General features: G+C 44.9%; 1 protein-coding gene across 1 annotated transcript in view; it reads right to left on the bottom strand.

Moving 5' to 3' along the window:
* IDO2 (indoleamine 2,3-dioxygenase 2) overlaps positions 1 to 20832 on the bottom strand; it is an 82830-nt gene extending 61998 nt beyond the window's left edge. The window contains exon 1 of the mRNA XM_073588605.1: positions 20708 to 20832. Within this exon, the coding sequence (XP_073444706.1) occupies positions 20708 to 20782 (75 nt within the window). The 5' untranslated portion in view covers positions 20783 to 20832. The remainder of the gene's footprint in view (positions 1 to 20707) is intronic.
* Between the last annotated feature and the right edge of the window lie 623 nt (positions 20833 to 21455).

Here is a 21455-nt window from a genome sequence, read left to right on the forward strand (position 1 = left end):
TCTAGAACGCTTCAACGGATCCTACTGATTCTGACATTGTTTTCTCATGACATATTGTACTTCATGATGGTGGTAAAAATTTTTAGATATGATCTGCGCTTATTTGTTAAAAAAATCAAAATTTGGCGAAAATTTAGAAAATTTTGCAATTTTCAAACTTTTAATGTTTATGCCCTTAAATCAGAGAGTGATATCGCACAAAATAGTTAATAAATAACATTTCCCACATGTCTACTTTACATCTGCACAATTTTGGAAACATAATTTTTTTTTTAGTAAGTTATAAGGGTTAAAAGTTGACCAGCGATTTCTCATTTTTACAACAAAATTTGCAACACCATTTTTTTTTAGGGACCACCTCACATTTGAAGTGAGTTTGGGGGGTCAATATGACAGAAAATACCCAAAAGTGACACCATTCTAAAAACTGCTCCCCTCAAGGTGCTCAAAACCACATTCAAGAAGTTTATTAACCCTTCAGGTGCTTCACATGAATGAATGGAATATGGAAGGAAAAAATAAACATTTAACTTTTTTTCACAAACATTTTACTTCAAAACCATTTTTTTTTTTATTTTCACATGTGTAAAAAGAGAAAATGAACCACAAAATTTTTTGTGCAATTTCTCCCGAATACGTTAATACCCCGTATGTGGGGCTCAACCACTGTTTGAGCACACGGTAGAGCTCAGAACGGAAGGAATGCTGTTTGACTTTTTCAATGCAGAATTGGCTGGAATTGAGATCGGATGCCATGTCGCATTTGGAGAGCCCCTGATGTACCTAAACAGTGGAAACCCCCCACAACTGACCCCATTTTGGAAACTAGACCCCTTAAAGAACTTATCTAGATGTGTTGTGAACACTTTGAACCCCCAAGTGCTTCACAGAAGTTTATAACGTAGAGCCATGAAAATAAAAAATCATTTTTTTTCCATAAAATGATCTTTTAGCCCCCAATTTCTTATTTTCACAAGGGTAACAGGAGAAATTGGACCCCAAAAGTTGTTGTCCAATTTGTTCTGCGTACACTGGTACCCCATATGTGGAAGAAAACTACTGTTTGGGCACACGGTGGGGCTCGGAAGGGAAGTAGTGATGTTCTGGAATGCAGACTTTGATGGAATGGTCTGCGGGTGTCATGTCGCGTTTGCAGAGCCCCTGATGTACCTAAACATTGGAAACCCCCCACAAGTGACCGCATTTTGGAAATTAGACCCCCCCAAGGGACTTATCTAGATGTGTGGTGAGCACTTTGAACCCCCAAGTGTTTCACTAAAGTTTATAATGTAGAGCCGTGAAAATAAAAAAAAAATCATTTTTTTTCCACAAAAATGATCTTTTAGCCTCCAATTTTTATTTTCCTAAGGGTAACAGGAGAAATTGGACCCCAAAAGTTGTTGTCCAATTTGTCCTGAGTACATTGGTACCCCATATGTGGGAGAAAACTACTGTTTGGGCACACGGTGGGGCTCGGAAAGGAAGTAGTGACGTTCTGAAATGCAGACTTTGATGGAATGGTCTGCGGGCGTCATGTTGCGTTTACAGAGCCCCTGATGTACCTAAACAGTGGAAACCCCCAATTCTAATTCCAACCCTAACCCCAACACACCCCTAACCCTAATCTCAGCCCTAACCATAACCCTAACCACAAACCTAACACCAACACACCCATAACCTTAATCCCAGCCCTAACCCTAACCCTAGCCCTAACCTGTGTACCTGCTTTTTTTTCTTTTTGTGACAAGATTGCTGCCCTGCGATCTGACTCATAGTAACGCCACTTCTCCTCTGATATCACACTGACAGATGATCAGAGGTGAAGCAGCGTTACTATGTGACAAGATCGCTGCCTGGCACATAATAACGTGACTTCTCCTCTGATCTCACAATGACAGTTGATCAGAGGAGAAGCAGCGTTACTGTGTGACAAGATCGCTGCCTGGCACAGCTGTGCCAGGCAGCGATCAGCTGTGCCAGGCAGCAATCTAGTCACACAGTAACGCTGCTTCACCTCTGATCATCTGTCAGTGTGAGATCAGAGGAGAAGCCGCGTTACAATGAGTGAGATCGCCGGGAAACAAGCAGCTTTCCCAGCGATCGCTCCCAATCAGGTCTCAATGACGTCGGGGGTCCCAGCATGCATTGTTCACCGGGATCCCCGCGTTATAAGGTATGTGGGGGTCCCGGGGGGCACAAAACCGCCGACAGTAGATAAACGTCGGCGCTGCACAAAGCCGAGCAAGCGCCAACGTTTATCTACAGTGGGGGGTCGGGAAGCGGTTAATTGTTTTGTATTGTAAGAGTGTTAGAGCTTGTAGATCTGCACTATTAAGCCTAAGAATTTCAGGGATGAACTTCCCTGCAGGCCCAGAATCTTGTCTCAGGTTGGGTTCACTCTTTAGTTGAGAGCTCTTTTTTCTGTTATGTTGCAGGAACAGAAAAAGAGAAAAACAGAAATTCCTGCAAGAAACAGATCTGCTTCACCAGATGGACCTCATGGACTATAACGGGGTCCATTTGGTTTCCATTTGAATGTCTGGAATTGTAACAGTAACATAAGATCTAACATAATTTATGGGAAATTATTTTTCAGACATAAACTCAGAAAATTGATGTTGTTTTAAGGGGTATTCCCTTCTACAAGATCCTATCCCAATATGTAGTAGAAATAATAATAATAATAATAATAATAATAATATTCACAAATATAACTTCAATTAGAAATGTAGTATAGTTCTTCTGATAAACTATGTCGCTTACCCCATTGTGCAGGGCATTGCAGTAGCTTAGGTATCCGTGGTTATGACCACTAGCAACTAGCTTACTAACGGTCACAATCTGAGTGGTCCTAACCATGGATATCTAAGCTACTGCAATGCCCTGCACATGGCGTAAGCAACATAGTTTATCATAAGAACTATACTACATTTCTAACTGGAGGTACTTGCTGATATTATTATCATACCTAAAAGACAAAAGTGTCTTTACTTCATTATTCAACCATGTAGGAGAAACACAGCAAATTTCCAGATAAGCCATACATTCAAATGTTAAAGCAAACAAGATAACCACAAGGCTAGGTGACAACAGTGGCTCCTCGCATATATCATTCTAGTGCTTCATGCTGGCTTCTATCCTCTCTGCTTTAGGGGTGTCAGAAGTAGAGGTGAACGAACCTTTTGACGGTTATTTTGGCAAACATGTAAATGTTCGCTGACTTGTTCGAAGAACATAACTTAACATAACAGTTTTGCCTGGCTATCAAACAAATAGGGGAAACCCATGTCATTTTTTGGGGTGGTTCCCCCTTTTAATTAACCAGGAAAGTTTACAGCTGTTAGCTGATATTAATAGCCCGGGAACCTTCATGAATATTGTCTCTTTCGCAGAATATTAACATCAGCCCCCAGTCGTCGGCTTTCCCTCAGCTGTTTATGAAAATTACAGGAGACCCCATTCCCTTTTTTTATTTATTTACTAGTACAGTAAAGTATACTCCGAAGGTAACCTTAGCTTACAACCTTCAGGTGTTCCAGCAGCTGGAAACTTCAGCAAGCTTAAAATGTTCCTCAAATGTTCTTATGGGGTTTCCGGGCCTCGCAGCTGTCAGAAGACCCAGTCACTCTGAACTCTTACCTGAGTTCAAGCCACTGGGTCTTATGGTAGCTCCAGCGCTGGACTGTTGAATGCCGGAGTGCCGGACTCGCGGCCGTTCATCAGTCCAGAAATTGCAAAGCAAGAGAAACAGCTGCTATGAACTCAAGTGACCTTACTGTTCTTGTTGATAACTAAAAAAGTAATTGGAAAAAAAAAAAAACGCTTTGGGGTCAACTGTAATTTTCATAGTCAGCAGAGGGAAAGCCGACGGCTGGGGGCTGATGTTAATATTCTGAGAATGAGACAATATTCATAAAGGTTCTCATTAATATCAGCTCACAGCTCTGTACTTAGCCTTTCCTGGTTATTAAAACCAAAAAAATGACTTCGGGTCTCCCTATAGTTAATAACCAGCAAAGGCTAGGCAGACACCTGCGGACTGATATTAATAGACCCCTTTCAAACTAAAAACATCAGCTCTCAGTCACCCCAGAAATGGTGGATCCATAAGATGCACCAAATCTGGCACTTAGCCTCGCTCTTCCCACTTGCCCTAGTGCGGTGGCAAGTGGGGTGATAGTTGGGGGGTTGATATAATAATAATAATAATCTTTATTTATATAGCGCCAACATATTCCGCAGCGCTTTACAGTTTAACAGTTTCAAAACACAAGTCATAAGTAACAACGCTAACAATACAATAATTAAAGCAAAATAAGACGAAATAAGACGACCCTGCTCGTGAGAGCGTACAATCTACAATGAGGTGAGGGAGATACAGAGTACAGGTGTGTATTTACAATGGTGTATTTACAATGAAGGTCCAGCCATCTTGCAGGAGTGAAGGATGGATGGAGATAGTGAATGGGCTACGCACGCACACTTACACAGAGAATGACTTTGATTAGTGAATGTGATAGGCCGCTCTGAACAGGTGTGTTTTGAGGGAGAGCCTAAAACTATGCAAATTGTGGATAGTCCTGATTTCTTGGGGTAGAGCATTCCAGAGGATAGGAGCAGCACGGGAGAAGTCTTGGAGTCGGGAGTGGGAGGTACGGATTAGTGCAGAGGTTAGTCGAAAGTCGTTTGCAGAGCGCAGCGATCGGCTAGGCCGATAGACAGAAATGAGAGAAGAGATGTAAGGGGGTGCCGCACTGTGGAGAGCTTTGTGGGTGAGAACAAGTACTTTGAATTGGATCCTATAATGAATGGGCAGCCAATGTAAGGACTGGCGAAGAGCGGACGCGTCAGAGTACCGATTACCCAGATGGACGATCCTGGCTGCTGCATTGAGTATGGACTGGAGAGGGGATAGTCGAGTGACGGGGAGGTCAATTAATAGAGCGTTGCAGTAATCCAGGCGAGAGTGGATCAATGCTACAGTGAGGGTTTTTGTTGTTTCCATAGTGAGAAAAGGGCGGATTCTAGAGATGTTCTTTAGGTGTAAGCGGCAAGAGCAGGCAAGGGATTGTATATGGGATGTAAAGGAGAGATTGGTGTCAAACATAACACCCAGACAGCGCACCTGCTGCCGGGGTGTTATTGTGGTACCACCCACGGAGAAGGAAATGTCAGATTTAGGGAGGTTAGTAGACGGCGGGAGCAGAAGAAGTTCAGTTTTGGAGAGGTTGAGTTTCAGATAGAGAGCGGACATGATATTGGAGACTGCGGACAGACAGTCACTGGCGTTCTGTAGTACAGCGGGGGTAAGGTCGGGGGAAGACGTGTATAGTTGTGTGTCATCAGCATAAAGATGGTACTGAAAGCCAAATCTGCTGATGGTCTGTCCAATTGGGGCCGTGTAGAGAGAGAAAAGAAGGGGGCCAAGGACTGAGCCCTGAGGTACCCCGACAGCAAGAGGAAGAGGAGATGACGTGGAGCCAGAGAACAAAACACTGAAGGAGCGGTCAGAGAGATAGGAAGAGAACCAGGAGAGTGCAGTGTCCTTAATGCCTAGTGACTGGAGCCTAGAGAGTAGGAGATGGTGGTCAACAGTATCGAAAGCTGCAGATAGGTCAAGAAGAATGAGCAGAGAGTGGTCACCGTTACGTTTTGCTGTCAGAAGGTCATTGGTCACTTTGATGAGTGCAGTTTCAGTCGAATGTAGGGGGCGGAAGCCGGACTGTGAAGGGTCTAGAAGGGAGTGAATGGAGAGGTAACGGGTAAGGCGGGAGTAAACTAGGCGTTCCAAAAGTTTAGAGATGAAGGGGAGATTGGAGACTGGTCTGTAGTTGTTTGTGCAGGATGGGTCGAGAGCAGGTTTCTTTAGTAGTGGAGTAACGATGGCGTGTTTGAAGGAGGATGGGAAAATGCCCGAGGAGAGGGAGAGATTAAAGATTGTAGTTAGGTGGGTTGTGACGACTGGAGAGAGAGACTGGAGGAGATGTGAGGGAATGGGGTCGGTAGTGCATGTAGTCGGACGAGAAGAAGAGAGGAGTCTGGAGACTTCTTCTTCTGTTATGGGATCAAATGTGGAGAGTGAGCCAGGGGAGATGTAGGAAGGGATGGGAGTCACAGCACTTGGTGGTTGGGAGCAGATTTCTTGACGGATATTATCTATTTTTTCTGTAAAGTGGGAGGCCAGGTCATCAGCACAAATGTCTGTGATAGGGGCTTGTGCTTTTGGCCTGAGGAGGGAGTGAAAAGTGTCAAAAAGTTTCTTGGGGTTGTTGGCTAGTGAGGAGATCAGGGTGGTGAAGTAGGTCTGTTTGGCAAGATGAAGGGCAGCGTTATAGGTTCTTAACATAAATTTGAAGTGGATGAAGTCTTCTGGTGTGCGGGTTTTTCTCCATAGGCGTTCAGCACTCCTGGAGCATCGCTGGAGAAGTTGAGTTTGCGATGTGAGCCAGGGCTCTTTTACTCTGTGTTTGGAGGTTCTGAGGGTGAGGGGAGCTACTTGGTCAAGGGTGCTTCTAAGAGTGTCATTGTAGTGATGAACAGCCAGATTAGGACAGGAAAGAGAGGAGATTGGGGACAGAGATGAGTGTAGGGAATCTGAAAGTGTCTGAGGGTTAATAGCTTGTAGATTTCTGACTGTGTGGTAGGTAGGAATGAGCTGGGGTGGGCGAGGATTTGTGAGCGTGAAGGAGAGAATGTTGTGGTCAGAGAGTGGAAGCGGTGAGTTATTTAGGTGGGAGATTGAACATGTCACCTTTGATGTCACCTTTATATTTTTATTGTATTTGGCTTCTGTGGACTCGGCGATGACATACGTATGGGTTAAAAGGAGTTTATGTTATTCTTTCCATTAAAGGATTTTATTCTGGCTGTGTGTTTAATTACCATATGGCTATAGAATTAGTAATGAATGGGTGTCTTATAGACGCTTCTTCATTACTAACTCACGGTGAAATAAACGCCACAAATATGAACCCACTTGCCACCGCCACAAGGCAAGTGGCAAGAGCCAGGTAAAGTGCCAGAATTGGCACATCTAATAGATTTTCTTGGGCGGCTGAGGGCTGCTATTTTTAGGCTGGGGAGGGAATGGAAATATCAGCTCCCAGCTATCTGCATTAGCTTGGCCTGCCCCTGAAGACACCAATCGCGTCATGTGACTAGTGCCATGCATCTTTTATATATTGTGTCATGTGAAGTGTAAACTATGTCCTGCAGTTTTGAAATGTATAAAGTAATTATGTGAATTGTCATGTAAAGGTACTATGCATATTGTATACGTAATGTATAATGTTGGTAATGTACAGTGCAGCATAAGTATAGGGTAAGATAGAGTGTGATAGGCATTGTGAGGGTACTATGCTTAGTGAATACTGTTATATGATGTATAGTGTTTATAAAAGAGATCTTTCCCACAACAGGCTGCAGGAACAAATATAGTTAAGAATTGGGACTAGCCCACGGGGGGTCTTAGCGATAGAGACAAGGCTGTGTGTCCTTGATAGTGTTAGTTAGAGTTCATTAGTGAGAGTGATAAGGTCAAGTTCAAGGTGCAATGGGTACAAGACCTTACAAAAATTCACTGCGGACATTCCTGCAATGATAGGAGCTCAAGGCTCAAGACTGGTGCTGTGGTGCGCACCTCAATCCCTTCCACACAGATCAAGATGGATGTGGAATCGCGTGAGGCAAAGGTAACGGATCTCAAGTGTACTGCGTTACTGGAATGGGAATTCCTGGGGCTGATATCATCAGTGAACGTAGATATAGTCTAGGAAGAACGGATAGAAATTCTGGAAATGTACTGTACTATGGGAACAAGAAATTGGGAGTGTTGTGCGGAATACTGCATGCTACAATCTGATGCACTTGAACTGTCGAGTAAACTTCAGTGTGTTGAAACGAACTGGGTGTCTCCTGATTCATGTGTGGCGGCTCCTGAAGTTGAAGGCCTTGACACAACTGAGGCCTACGACCTACAATTGAGTAACGCATCCTACACACGACAGCACATTGGGACTGGGACACGATTTTCCTGTGAAGTGCCAAGGCGACATGGAGCAGCAGCTTACCCACGACTACCACCCTCTGGTATCTTACCCAAGGAGGGGACTGCCGAATAAGACTGCCATGAATAAAGAATGGTATCTAACTGTGGGGAGGTTGACATGACAGAGGCACTGAAAAGAAGAGAAAAGGGTGTCATATTGAGAGTGACCATTAGAGGGCAGTGGGGAGCTTGAAAAGGGTAGTTATATAACTGCCGTGAGAGAGGTTATGTAAGTGCCAGAGGTCAAGGTCCCTCTCATTGTTCAGAGGTGACTGTCAGCTGACAGTGGGCGGGGCTACCTAGGCTGTGAGTTTAAAGACTGAGGTAAGCTTCTAGAAGCTTCAGTCAGCCAGGGGAGCTCACAAGAAAGGAGGGTCTGCTGTTAGGAGAGAGGCAGCAGAGAGCCCTCAGAGAGCACCAGACAGTAGACGCAGTCACGGGGGGTGACCCAGGCACACAAGAACATCAGACAGAGACAGTCTGAGCAGAATAGGTACCGGTGTACTCTGATCGGGGAAACGCTGTGGTGGAAGTGCCTAGGGCAGCCACAGTGAGGAGAACCGCAGAGGACACCACGACGGTGACACAGAACAAGTACAGGTAGGCTGTGAGTATAAAGACTGAGGTAAGCTTCTAGAAGCTTCAGTCAGCCAGGGGAGCTCACAAGAAAGGAGGGTCTGCTGTTAGGAGAGAGGCAGCAGAGAGCCCTCAGAGAGCACCAGACAGAGACGGTCACGGGGGGTGACCCAGGCACACAAGAACATCAGAGGAGACAGTCTGAGCAGAATAGGTACCGGTGTGCTCTGATCGGGGAAGCGCTGTGGTGGAAGTGCCTAAGGCAGCCACAGTGAGGAGAACCGCAGAGGACACCACGACGGTGACACAGAACAAGTACAGGTACCCGGGTCTGTGTGAGAAGAAAATTGTCAAAGTCCTGTCATGAACTGTGGAGGTCGTCAGGAGGGTGTGAATAAAACATGGACCTGTTGAATGCACTTTCCTGTCTCAGTCTCCAGTCTGTCTGCGTCAAGAAGTGGGTCACCCCCCCAGCCTGTTGGATCAGCACCACCTAAGCACAACACACCTTCCCCGCCTATCAGCATCATCACCAGCATCACCTCCTAATTACCTTCCCTCGCCACCACCCGTACATTTGGCGTAGTCGGCAGGATCGTTGCCGCCAATACATCTTCAGCGGCAGACCGGCCACCAAGTAGCAAAGGCCCCAAGTTGTGTGGGGTGAAGAACTGTTTGGTTGCTGTACCCTGTGGATTACAAATAAAAAAAAAAAACTGGACTGTGGATTGGCGGCTGCCAATAAAATGGCTGTGGTGATTTGTCGCCCAAAGAAAGAGAAACAGACATTGCTGATTGTACTGGATGACCCGTGGCTTTATCAAATCCGCCCCTGGGGGGAGTGGTGTTCGTCTGAAGAGAACTGTTCCTTCATGTTGGACCCTGGAAAATGGGAGGAGAGGCCCAACACCGCACCCCCCAAGAACGGGAGTGGCCCGGGTGGAGAGACCTGCTGTGGCTGTTTGGCGCCATTCGACTACTGGACCTCGGACGGCATGAGACGCTGTAACTGCCGGGGTATCGGACGCCAGGAATGGCGATGGCGCCAAGAATTGGAGACACGTCGGGAGACCGGTTCAGGGAGCTTCCCCGCGGAGCTGTTGGGCCTGGAGGTTGGCCCTGTCATACGGCAGGGTGAATATCTACAGCCGATGAAGGAGCGGTGGGAGAGTCTGCTGGAAGCCGCAGCGGCTGGGCAGGTGAGCGGGCCCCCGGCCCCGCCGGTGACACCCCAGGCCAACCCCGTCCCCACGCACCATGCAGCAGACAGACCACGGGGCCTTGACACCGATCCTCAGCCTCCCCGCTCACCTCTATACGCTGTGGTGCCTCCCGCTCTGAGCGACGGCGTGGCCCCCGTACTCAGTTTCTTCCTAAAAATGATTGCAAACACAAATTCTTTGTTATTATTATCTTCATTTAATTTGTCTTAAATGAAAAAACACAAAAAGAATTGTCCTAAAGCCAAATTGGATATAATTCCACACCAAACATAAAAAAGAGGGTGGACAAAAGTATTGGCACTGTTCGAAAAATCATGTGATGCTTCTCTAATTTGTGTAATTAACAACACCTGTAACTTACCTGTGGCACCTAACAGGTGTTGGCAATAACTAAATCACACTTGCAGCCAGTTGACATGGATTAAAGTTGACTCAACCTCTGTCCTGTGTCCTTGTGTGTACCACATTGAGCATGGAGAAAAGAAAGAAGACCAAAGAACTGTCTGAGTACTTGAGAAATCAAATTGTGAGGAAGCATGAGCAATCTCAAGGCTACAAGTCCATCTCCAAAGACCTGAATGTTCCTGTGTCTACCTTGCGCAGTGTCATCAAGAAGTTTAAAGCCCATGGCACTGTGGCTAACCTCCCTAGATGTGGACGGAAAAGAAAAATTGACAAGAGATTTCAACGCAAGATTGTGTGGATGTTGGATAAAGAACCTCGACTAACATCCAAACAAGTTCAAGCTGCCCTGCAGTCCGAGGGTACAACAGTGTCAACCCATACTATCCGACGGCGTCTGAATGAAAAGGGACTGTATGGTAGGAGACCCAGGAAGACCCACTTCTTACCCCGAGACATAAAAAAGCCAGGCTGGAGTTTGCCAAAACTTACCTGAAAAAGCCTAAAACGTTTTGGAAGAATGTTCTCTGGTCAGATGAGACAAAAGTGGAGCTTTTTGGGCAAAGGCATCAACATAGAGTTTACAGGAGAAAAAAAGAGGCATTCAAAGAAAAAAACACGGTCCCTACAGTCAAACATGGCGGAGGTTCCCTGATGTTTTGGGGTTGCTTTGCTGCCTCTGGCACTGGACTGCTTGACCGTGTGCATGGCATTATGAAGTCTGAAGACTACCAACAAATTTTGCAGCATAATGTAGGGCCCAGTGTGAGAAAGCTGGGTTTCCCTCAGAGGTCATGGGTCTTCCAGCAGGACAATGACCCAAAACACACTTCAAAAAGCACTAGAAAATGGTTTGAGAGAAAGTACTGGAGACTTCTAAGGTGGCCAGCAAAGAGTCTAGACCTGAATCCCATAGAACACCTGTGGAGAGATCTAAAAATGGCAGTTTGTAGAAGGCACCCTTCAAATATCAGGGACCTGGAGCAGTTTGCCAAAGAAGAATGGTCTAAAATTCCAGCAGAGCATTGTAAGAAAATCATTGATGGTTACCGGAAGCGGTTGGTCGCAGTTATTTTGGCTAAAGGTTGTGCAACCAAGTATTAGGCTGAGGGTGCCAATACTTTTGTCTGGCCCATTTTTGGAGTTTTGTGTGAAATGATCAATGGTTTGCGTTTTGCTTCATTCTCTTTTGTGTTTTTTTATTTAAGACAAATTAAATGAAGATAATAATACCAAAGAATTTGTGATTGCAATCGTTTTCAGGAAGAAACTGAGTATTATCTGACAGAATTGCAGGGGTGTCAATACTTTTGGCCACAACTGTACTGAAATCGGGCCATCAGCTGCAGTGTCTGACTTACTGGAAAGTGCGGCCGCTGCTTCATCTGTGGCCCTACCTGAGATTGCTTTGCTGGAGCCCGAGGAAGCCTTGGTACCGCGCCAACGTCGCTGTCAAAGCCGGCTGCGGCCTATTCACCATCGGAGCCTGCGGCCGTTTCTGTTCCGCCCTCAACCTTGACCGCGATCCGCCCACCAGACTCTGCGGCCTATACCGGACCCTCCTCCGCCCGGGTTGCGGAGATCATTGAAGGAAAAAAGGCCAGAAAGCAGGAGATCTGGGGGCTGCTCCATGAAAAAGGAGAAGCGGGCATGGTGGTTCCACGTTCTATCGGGAGGCTGGTGCACGCAAACCGGGAGAAAGGGTATGGCTTTATCCGAGACCGCGCCACTGGAGAAAAAGTTTACCTAAATGTGGTGTCCATCCGGCACGGCCGGGCTTTACAAAAAGGAGACTGGGTCTCTTACTACAAGGAGTATTGCCCCTGCGGCTATTACGCGGTAGCCGTCATCGCCTGCCCTGAGGGGTATAAGCCTCCATAAAAAGACGAGGACTCCTGGGTCTCGAGCTTCAGGGACACTCGAGGCCCAGAGGTATTTTTGGCATCCCAGAGACTCCACGGCTGTGGAGTCCCCCTGTTATGATGAGACATCGGCCGCCAGAAGGTGGCCCGGAGCACCTACTACATTAAACTGCCGGGACTGTAGTGCACCGTTGCACAATGAGGGGACTGTTCCGCGTCCCCGTAGGAAACATATCCTCCTGGTGCATCAGGGATGCCTAATGAGAGTGTTTTATTTAAAGGAAGGGGGAACCCCTGTCCTCATCTAGTTGACATGTTTTTAGTGTGTAGTTGTGTTTAAAAAAAAAAGAGAAAGGAAAAAAGAGCTCTGTTTTGATAAAAACGTATTGCAACAAATGTGGAAAACTGTGTAGTGAATTTGAAATGATAAAGTGTTATTTATTTTAAACAAGAAAATGTGTATTCAGCAGGTCCCGGGTACAAAGAAGTATGACGACCATGACTTTTCCAGGTTGAAAGGACGACGGGACAAGAAGGGGACAGACAGACCGGGTACATGTGTAAGGGGTCTGTGTGACCAAGGGTCTGTGTGACCAGGAGTCTGTGTGACAAAGGGGTCTGTGTGGCCGAGGGTCTGCGTGACCAGGAGTCTGTGTGACCAAGGGTCTGTGTGACCAGGAGTCTGTGCGACAAAGGGTCTGTGTGACCCAGACGCCGACCATGACAGTGCCAGGTCTCTGACACCACTTTCACCCCAGGACTAGATTGTCGAGGATGACAATGGTTAAAGGAAGGAGGAATGTGGGGAGGTTGACCTGACAGAGGCACTGAAAAGAAGAGAAAAGGGTGTCATATTGAGAGTGACCATTAGAGGGCAGTGGGGAGCTTGTAAAGGGTAGTTATTTAACTGCCATGAGAGGTGTTATTTAACTGCCAGAGGTCAAGGTCACTCTCATTGGTCAGAGGTGATTGTCAGGTGACAGTGGGCGGGGCTACCTAGGCTGAGAGTATAAAGACTGAGGTAAATTTCTAGAAGCTTCAGTCAGCCAGGGGAGCTCACAAGAAAGGAGGGTCTGCTGTTAGGAGAGAGGCAGCAGAGAGCCCTCAGAGAGCACCAGACAGAGACGGTCACGGGGGGTGACCCAGGCACACAAGAACATCAGAGGAGACAGTCTGAGCAGAATAGGTACCGGTGTGCTCTGATCGGGGAAACGCTGTGGTGGAAGTGCCTAAGGCAGCCACAGTGAGGAGAACTGCAGAGGACACCACGACGGTGACACAGAACAAGTACAGGTACCCGGGTCTGTGTGAGAAGAAAATTGTCAAAGTCCTGTCATGAACTGTGGAGGTCGTCAGGAGGGTGTGAATAAAACATGGACCTGTTGAATGCACTTTCCTGTCTCAGTCTCCAGTCTGTCTGCGTCAAGAAGTGGGTCACCCCCCCAGCCTGTTGGATCAGCACCACCTAAGCACAGCACACCTTCCCCGCCTATCAGCATCATCACCAGCATCACCTCCTAATTACCTTCCCTCGCCACCACCCCTACATTACCATGCTCTGAGTGCCATTTCTCCTAACAATCCAGAGCAATTTGATAATGAAAAATGCTTTTTCAATTAGATCATGGCACATGGCAGAGTGGTAACTAAGGGGCTCATTGGAGAATACTGTGAAATTTTGGGTCCATGGCCAGGAAACGTCCCAAATCCCACCCCAAGCACTGATTAGGCAAGAATGGTCTGTCATCAGTCAGGATTTGGCTGATATCCAGCTGCCATGGTGAAGGTCAGGAAGCCTTGGAAAATATGGATAAACACTACAAATATTGAGTCTTTACATAAAACTGATGCATTTGTCAATTAAAAAATGTAAAATTTATGAATTTATGAAATGCTGATAATTGTACTTCAGTAATCATAGAAGCAAAATTTGTGTCAGGCTCAAAACTTTTGGCCACAACTGTACACCACATAACCTATGTGGTGTAGTAACCACTGACTCTGCTAGTGGGCGCTGTGTGGATGTCCCAGGAGAAAGGATGAATGGCAGAATACTGAATGGCCGTTGTGTATCTCAAAGTGGGTGGCTTTGGGATGGAGACTTATGTGTTGATTAGCAGTGATACTGCTGAGGTGTTGTTTCAATGTGTAAGGGAGAAGTCTCCAGGTAACTAGAGAGATGGGCGGGCCTGGTTACCTACAAACCCACCCAGGGGGTGTGTTTAAGGCACTATTGTAAAGAGTGTGTAAAGGCTTGAAGGACCTGTGATGAGGTCAGAGTGATGTGACCCGGTGGGCGTGGCTATTGACCATATAATGTGGCCAGGGTAGGTCACATGGGGGTGAATGCTGGGACCTAGTTGGTCCAGTGTGGAAGGTCCCGTCTGAGTGAGATGGGGCTGCCTTCTGACAGCAAGTGAACGCTGTGTTAATGGCTGCACGTACCTGGTATTTTCCTGGAGGGAATGAATGTCTGCCGCATGATGGTGAAGGAACCATGAGTGACCCTGATGTGGGTGAGATATAACTGTGAGGCTGAAAAGCCTGCTTATTGGACATTGCTAACAGAGTGAAGCTCAGTCATGGACGCTATGTCGTTTATATATTGCTGGTCATGGTTTATGATGTTTAATAAACCGCATGGACCGTTCTGAGTTTATGGAAAACCTATGCCGGATATTATTTTGTGGCTGCCAAGCGAGTGATCCCCTACTTAAATGACAGCGTTACCTCACACCAGGTAGCACGTGCTTCTTTCTGCTTATGGTGGGAAGAGAAGTCCCTTAAATATGGTCCATTACTGGTCTGCATACTCACAAGTCATGGTGCCTGAGGCCAAATTTTCCCACGCTAATTCCATGAGCAACCTCCATGTTTGATATAAACATACAAAAAGGCACAATAATAAATAATACATTTAATAACGTACAGTGCACAGCAACGAAACACAGGACATTTTCTCCCCCGTGAAAGAGCGCATACAAGTTCCACAACAACCTCAGTAAAATTAGTGAGGTTCCCGCTATCCCTGCAGAGCAGTGTAGTCTTTCTTCTGGTCTGCAGAGAACATTTTATTCCTTACCAATGACGATCCTCCCGCTGCCTTTGGTGCCATTTGTGTGCTGTCACAGACCCATAGACTTGTATGGATAATCCATGGACATGTCTACGATTTTTTACAAATGTGTTCTTAATAGGTTATTAATGTGCACCCCATCTACTTCTGTGACCAAAGCAGCAAAATGACCTAAAGTTGGAATTTTTTGTGCAAATGAGGCATAAACATAATTTGCAATTTTTATACACCAGATTTCAAGTGCAAGGTCAATAATGAATTTTCCTCAGATTGTGAAAAATTGGAAATAAGAACTCTACTTGCTGTTAGTGACAACCCATGCCCGAAAACCCCACCTGATGTTATCCTCGTCTTACAAACGGTAGCTTGCTACATTGCATCAACCAAAAAGCAAAACCCTGAGAACAAAACACACAACAGCTGCCAATTTAAAGACCTAATAGAATATAATACAGCCCACCTCCCCTTAGAATATAATGTAGCCCCGCATATTATATAACACAGCCTCCCCCATAGAATATAATGTATCCCCCATGGTATATAACACAGCCACATAGTATATAGCACAGCCACATAGTATATATCACAGCCACATAGTATATAACCCTGTCCCCTGAGAATGGCCCCCACAGTCCAGTAGTCACTGATATATATATATATATATACAGTGGGGCAAAAAAGTATTTAGTCAGTCAGCAATAGTGCAAGTTCCACCACTTAAAAAGATGAGAGGCGTCTGTAATTTACATCATAGGTAGACCTCAACTATGGGAGACAAACTGAGAAAAAAAAATCCAGAAAATCACATTGTCTGTTTTTTTTTTTCATTTTATTTGCATATTATGGTGGAAAATAAGTATTTGGTCAGAAACAAAATTTCATCTCAATACTTTGTGATATATCCTTTGCTGGCAATGACAGAGGTCAAACGTTTTCTGTAAGTCTTCACAAGGTTGCCACACACTGTTGTTGGTATGTTGGCCCATTCCTCCATGCAGATCTCCTCTAGAGCAGTGATGTTTTTGGCTTTTCGCTTGGCAACACGGACTTTCAACTCCCTCCAAAGGTTTTCTATAGGGTTGAGATCTGGAGACTGGCTAGGCCACTCCAGGACCTTGAAATGCTTCTTACGAAGCCACTGCTTCGTTGCCCTGGCGGTGTGCTTTGGATCATTGTCATGTTGAAAGACCCAGCCACGTTTCATCTTCAATGCCCTTGCTGATGGAAGGAGGTTTGCACTCAAAATCTCACGATACATGGCCCCATTCATTCTTTCATGTACCCGGATCAGTCGTCCTGGCCCCTTTGCAGAGAAACAGCCCCAAAGCATGATGTTTCCACCACCATTCTTTACAGTAGGTATGGTGTTTGATGGATGCAACTCAGTATTCTTTTTCCTCCAAACACGACAAGTTGTGTTTCTACCAAACAGTTCCAGTTTGGTTTCATCAGACCATAGGACATTCTCCCAAAACTCCTCTGGATCATCCAAATGCTCTCTAGCAAACTTCAGACGGGCCAGGACATGTACAGGCTTAAGCAGTGGGACACGTCTGGCACTGCAGGATCTGAGTCCATGGTGGCGTAGTGTGTTACTTATGGTAGGCCTTGTTACATTGGTCCCAGCTCTCTGCAGTTCATTCACTAGGTCCCCCCGCGTGGTTCTGGGATTTTTGCTCACCGTTCTTGTGATCATTCTGACCCCACGGGGTGGGATTTTGCGTGGAGCACCAGATCGAGGGAGATTATCAGTGGTCTTGTATGTCTTCCATTTTCTAATTATTGCTCCCACAGTTGATTTCTTCACTCCAAGCTGGTTGGCTATTGCAGATTCAGTCTTTCCAGCCTGGTGCAGGGCTACAATTTTGTTTCTGGTGTCCTTTGACAGCTCTTTTGTCTTCACCATAGTGGAGTTTGGAGTCAGACTGTTTGAGGGTGTGCACAGGTGTCTTTTTATACTGATAACAAGTTTAAACAGGTGCCATTTCTACAGGTTATGAGTGGAGGAAAGAGGAGACTCTTAAAGAAGAAGTTACAGGTCTGTGAGAGCCAGAAATCTTGTTTGCTTGTTTCTGACCAAATACTTATTTTCCACCATAATATGCAAATAAAATGAAAAAAAAAACAGACAATGTGATTTTCTGGATTTTTTTTTCTCAGTTTGTCTCCCATAGTTGAGGTCTACCTATGATGTAAATTACAGACGCCTCTCATCTTTTTAAGTGGTGGAACTTGCACTATTGCTGACTGACTAAATACTTTTTTGCCCCACTGTATATATATATATATACCGGTATTTATTATCCTCACCTCTCCTCGCGCTGCTCCCGGCTGGCTCCTGTCTCAGCAGCTGCACTGCCTGGCACACAGTGAGTGCGCGATGACGTCATCACGCACACAAAGTCAGTGTCAGAGGAAGAGGGGAATGATGGGAGAGGGATCATCAGCTGACGCTCTCTCCTCCATCATTGCTTTGAACTGTACCGGCATCTATAACGTGGTATAGTTCAATGCAGCGGCGGTGGAGGGAGTTGGCGCTGGCGGCAGATGGGCCCCATAGCTGCTGCGTGATGTGCCGCTAGCTGGGGGCCCCTGGGGGAGCAGGGGCCCTAGGCAGCTGCATGGTCTGCTTGCCAGTAACGCCGACCCTCCTTAAAAGGATCCCAGTGATTGAGATTTTTTTCGTGACACATTGTACTTTATGTTACTGGTGAACATAGGTAGATATGTTTTTCATTTATTTATGAAAATATCTGGCAAAAAGTTTGAAAAATTCACAACTTTCAATCTTTAAATGCTTAAACCAGTTAGTCATGATGAACAAAATAATTCATAAACATCATTTCCCACATGTCTATGATTTCTCTACCCCCTTACTTAATGGTTGGCAAGATGTTATTTTTCTGAAATTCAGTGCCCTTTTTCTTAACCTCATTGGTCTACAGAACTTGTTTCCAAAATGCATTAAGCTTGTTTAGATGTATACTTCTGACTCTGAATTTTATTGTGAAGATGCAGGAGAGGCTTTCTTCTGATGACTCTTCCATGAAGGCCATATTTGTGCAGGTGTTTCTGAACGGTATAACAAAGTACCACAACTCCAGAGTCTGCTAAAGCTTTCTGAAGGTCTTTTGCAGTCAAGTGGGGATTCTGATTTGCCTCTCTAGCAATCCTACAAGCAGCTTTCACTGAAATTTTGCTTGGTCTTACAGACCTAATCTTGACCGCCACTGTTCCTGTCAACTGCAATTTCTTAATTACATTGCCCAGGAAAGGGCAACTTTAAAACGCTATGCTATCTTCTTATTGTCTTCTCCTGCTTTATGGGCCTCCACCATTTTCATTTTCAGAGTGCGCACCCTGTAAAATATTAATTGGGCTCTCCCTGCTACAGAAATTTCAAACGCGGCCACTTACTGTGGTTTAGGCATAGTGGGGTTCAGAAGAAGGGAGCAAAGATTTTACTGGATTTTATTTGAGGAGGCATGTCGCTTTTTCTGAGTCCTAGATGCAGATAAAGTTGAAAGCAATGATGGAGGAGAGAGCGCCATATGAGGCTTCCTTTCCCATCATTCCCCCTCTGAGTCTGATGTCTCAGGGCAGTGGGCACGATGACGTCATTACAACGCATCCACTGTACACCGATGTTCAAAGGATCTGAGAACACCATGAAGACACCGGAGCAGGAAAGGAAATGAGCAGATGTGAATATTTTTTTTAATGTGGGGCCTACTATACTGTATGGAGCAATATATGTGCCCATTATTCTGTATGGACTCAATGTGGGGCCATTATACTGTATGGAGGACCATGTGGGGTCATTACACTGTATGGAGCACTTTGTGGAGCACATTATACCGTATGGAGCACTATGTGCTGCGCATTATACCATACAGAGCACTATGTGAGGTGCATTATACCACATGGAGCACATTATACCGTATGGATCACTATGTGGGGTGCATTATACTGTATTAAGCACCATTTGGGCGCATTATACTGTATGGAGCACCATGTGGGGCACATTATACTGTATGGAGCACTATGTGGTACCCATTATCCTGTATTGAGAACCATGTGGGCCCATTATACTGTATGGAGCACTGTGTGGGGCCCATTATACTGTATGGAGCACGTTCTAGGGTCCATTGTACTGTATGGAGCACTAAGTGGGGCCATTATACTGTATTGAGCACTATGTGGGGCCATTCTACTGTATGAAGCACTGCGTGGGGCCATTACACTGTATGGAGCACTATGTGGGGCCATTATATTGTATGAAATGCAATGTAGCTGCCCGTTATACTGTATTGAGGACTATTCTGTAAGTAGGGCTGTGTGGGAATTTCATTTTGAGAACCATACTGTGATTCTTTTATACGCATGGAGGGTACTGTGGAGGAATTCACTGTGGGGGTATCTTACTGTGTTTGGGGGGCACTTTTGTTTGCATCATACTTTCTGTACTATTCAAGATTTTTTTCCTTTATTACATTTTTAAATTAGGCTCTTACATAACATATTATTCCAATATTTTACTCTAAGATCTATTAATCAAAATGTACTTTGTTCGTGGGACAACCCCTTTAAGTTTGTTTCCATATGAAAGAGTTCATCATTCTATTTGATAAGGAAAAACTTCCTCAATTGTTGACTTTTTTTTTTTTTTTATAAATATCAAGGTTGGCCCACAACTTTGTCCAAGCTTTTATTTTGGCCTTCTGTGTTTTTGAGCTTGACATCCCTGCTTTAGATTCTATCTTGACAACACAGGAGGCATAAATACCAATCCAACCGGGGTCACTTCTGCTCGGAGTTTGTCTGTTTCCTTTGCTTTAAAATTGGATTTCTCATGCACACAAAAAAATAGTAGTAGGCCGGCTAAGCTATGAAGGTAGGAAAAGGATATTGTTTACCCCACTGGGGTCAAAGACTAATGTGAGTGACCAGAGGAGCGACTGTAGATGGTGCAGAAGTCCAGGTGCATAAGAAAATTCACAGATGTTGTGTTTTCATAGCATAGCCCAACGGATGGAGAAAAAAAAATCCACAACTCGTACACAGTGTCAATTTCCACACTGTGTTTTTCCAATTCAGAAATACTTTCCAGAGTTTTCCATAGTTGTTGCAGATTACAAAAGTGTAATTCACAACGACGTTCCACATCGAAAATAGAACTACAAATTCTGAGCAATTATTTAAAAATATTCCCAACATTAATTGTGCTTATGATGTTTTTATGCATCGCAAATTATTAATATGTTATCCAATATATGAATCCACCCTAAAGGTGACCCATAGATCTCTCTGCCACATAAAAAACACTAGAATAAAAAAAAAACAAAAAAAAAAAAACACTCAGTAAATTGGGCCCAGATAGATTCTACAGTGGGATCAGGAGTGTAATCTGTGTACGGCGCTGCAGAATGTGCCATAATAAATAATAATGTATGTAAAGTGCTGCGGAATATGATAGCGCTATATAAGCCATGCATAATAATAATAAGTGCTTTTATCTCACCAGGGGGTCTTGTAGTATGAATCCATATTCCTCAGAGACGTAACAGTCTTCCAGTTTTACCGCCTCCATTTTCATTGCTTGTGTCTTTACCCCTATAGTGCTCCTGCTCACTTGTGATCGTCGCACCCCCCACCCGTCCTTTTAAGAGAGTGTTTGATGACTCTATGGGGCAGAGTCTGAAACCAGCAAATCCACCTGAGCTAAAAGGGCCTGGGCAATGTGGTGTATCTCCAGTTGGGTAAATATTAATTCAGGCAAATAACAAGGACATTTAGATTTAGGAAACTACAAAGCAGAGAAAGGAGGAAACAAGCTCATGATGATTTACCGTAGGAGGCCACTTTCACACCACGTTTGAGTCTCCTTTCGTGACTCCATTTGGGGCTTCCAGCTAAGGTCCTGAAAACCAGGATTTAGAGAAAGCCATTGAGTACAACAAGGATAAAGACTACAAAGTCTGAAACTCTGGACGCCTTTTGACCTCTGTGTCTGGCTTTTATGTTTGATACAATATCTAAGTAGATTAATCCTATAAAGAGATAGTATAAACAGTACATAAAAAATTACTGTACTGATATACAGATAGGAGTAAAGGGTTCAGCATAAAAGGCATGATGAGCATATAGAAAGAATGCACCGAACAGTGAAAATATAAAAAAATTATATTTATTAATTCAAAGATTAAAATGGAACATAATAATAAAAACGAGGGTGATGACACCACACCAAAGCATGGTAAAGTAATATA

This window comes from Dendrobates tinctorius, unplaced genomic scaffold, assembly GCF_039654945.1.
Source record: "Dendrobates tinctorius isolate UK_male_01 unplaced genomic scaffold, ASM3965494v1 ptg000104l, whole genome shotgun sequence".
Lineage (NCBI taxonomy): Eukaryota > Metazoa > Chordata > Amphibia > Anura > Dendrobatidae > Dendrobates > Dendrobates tinctorius.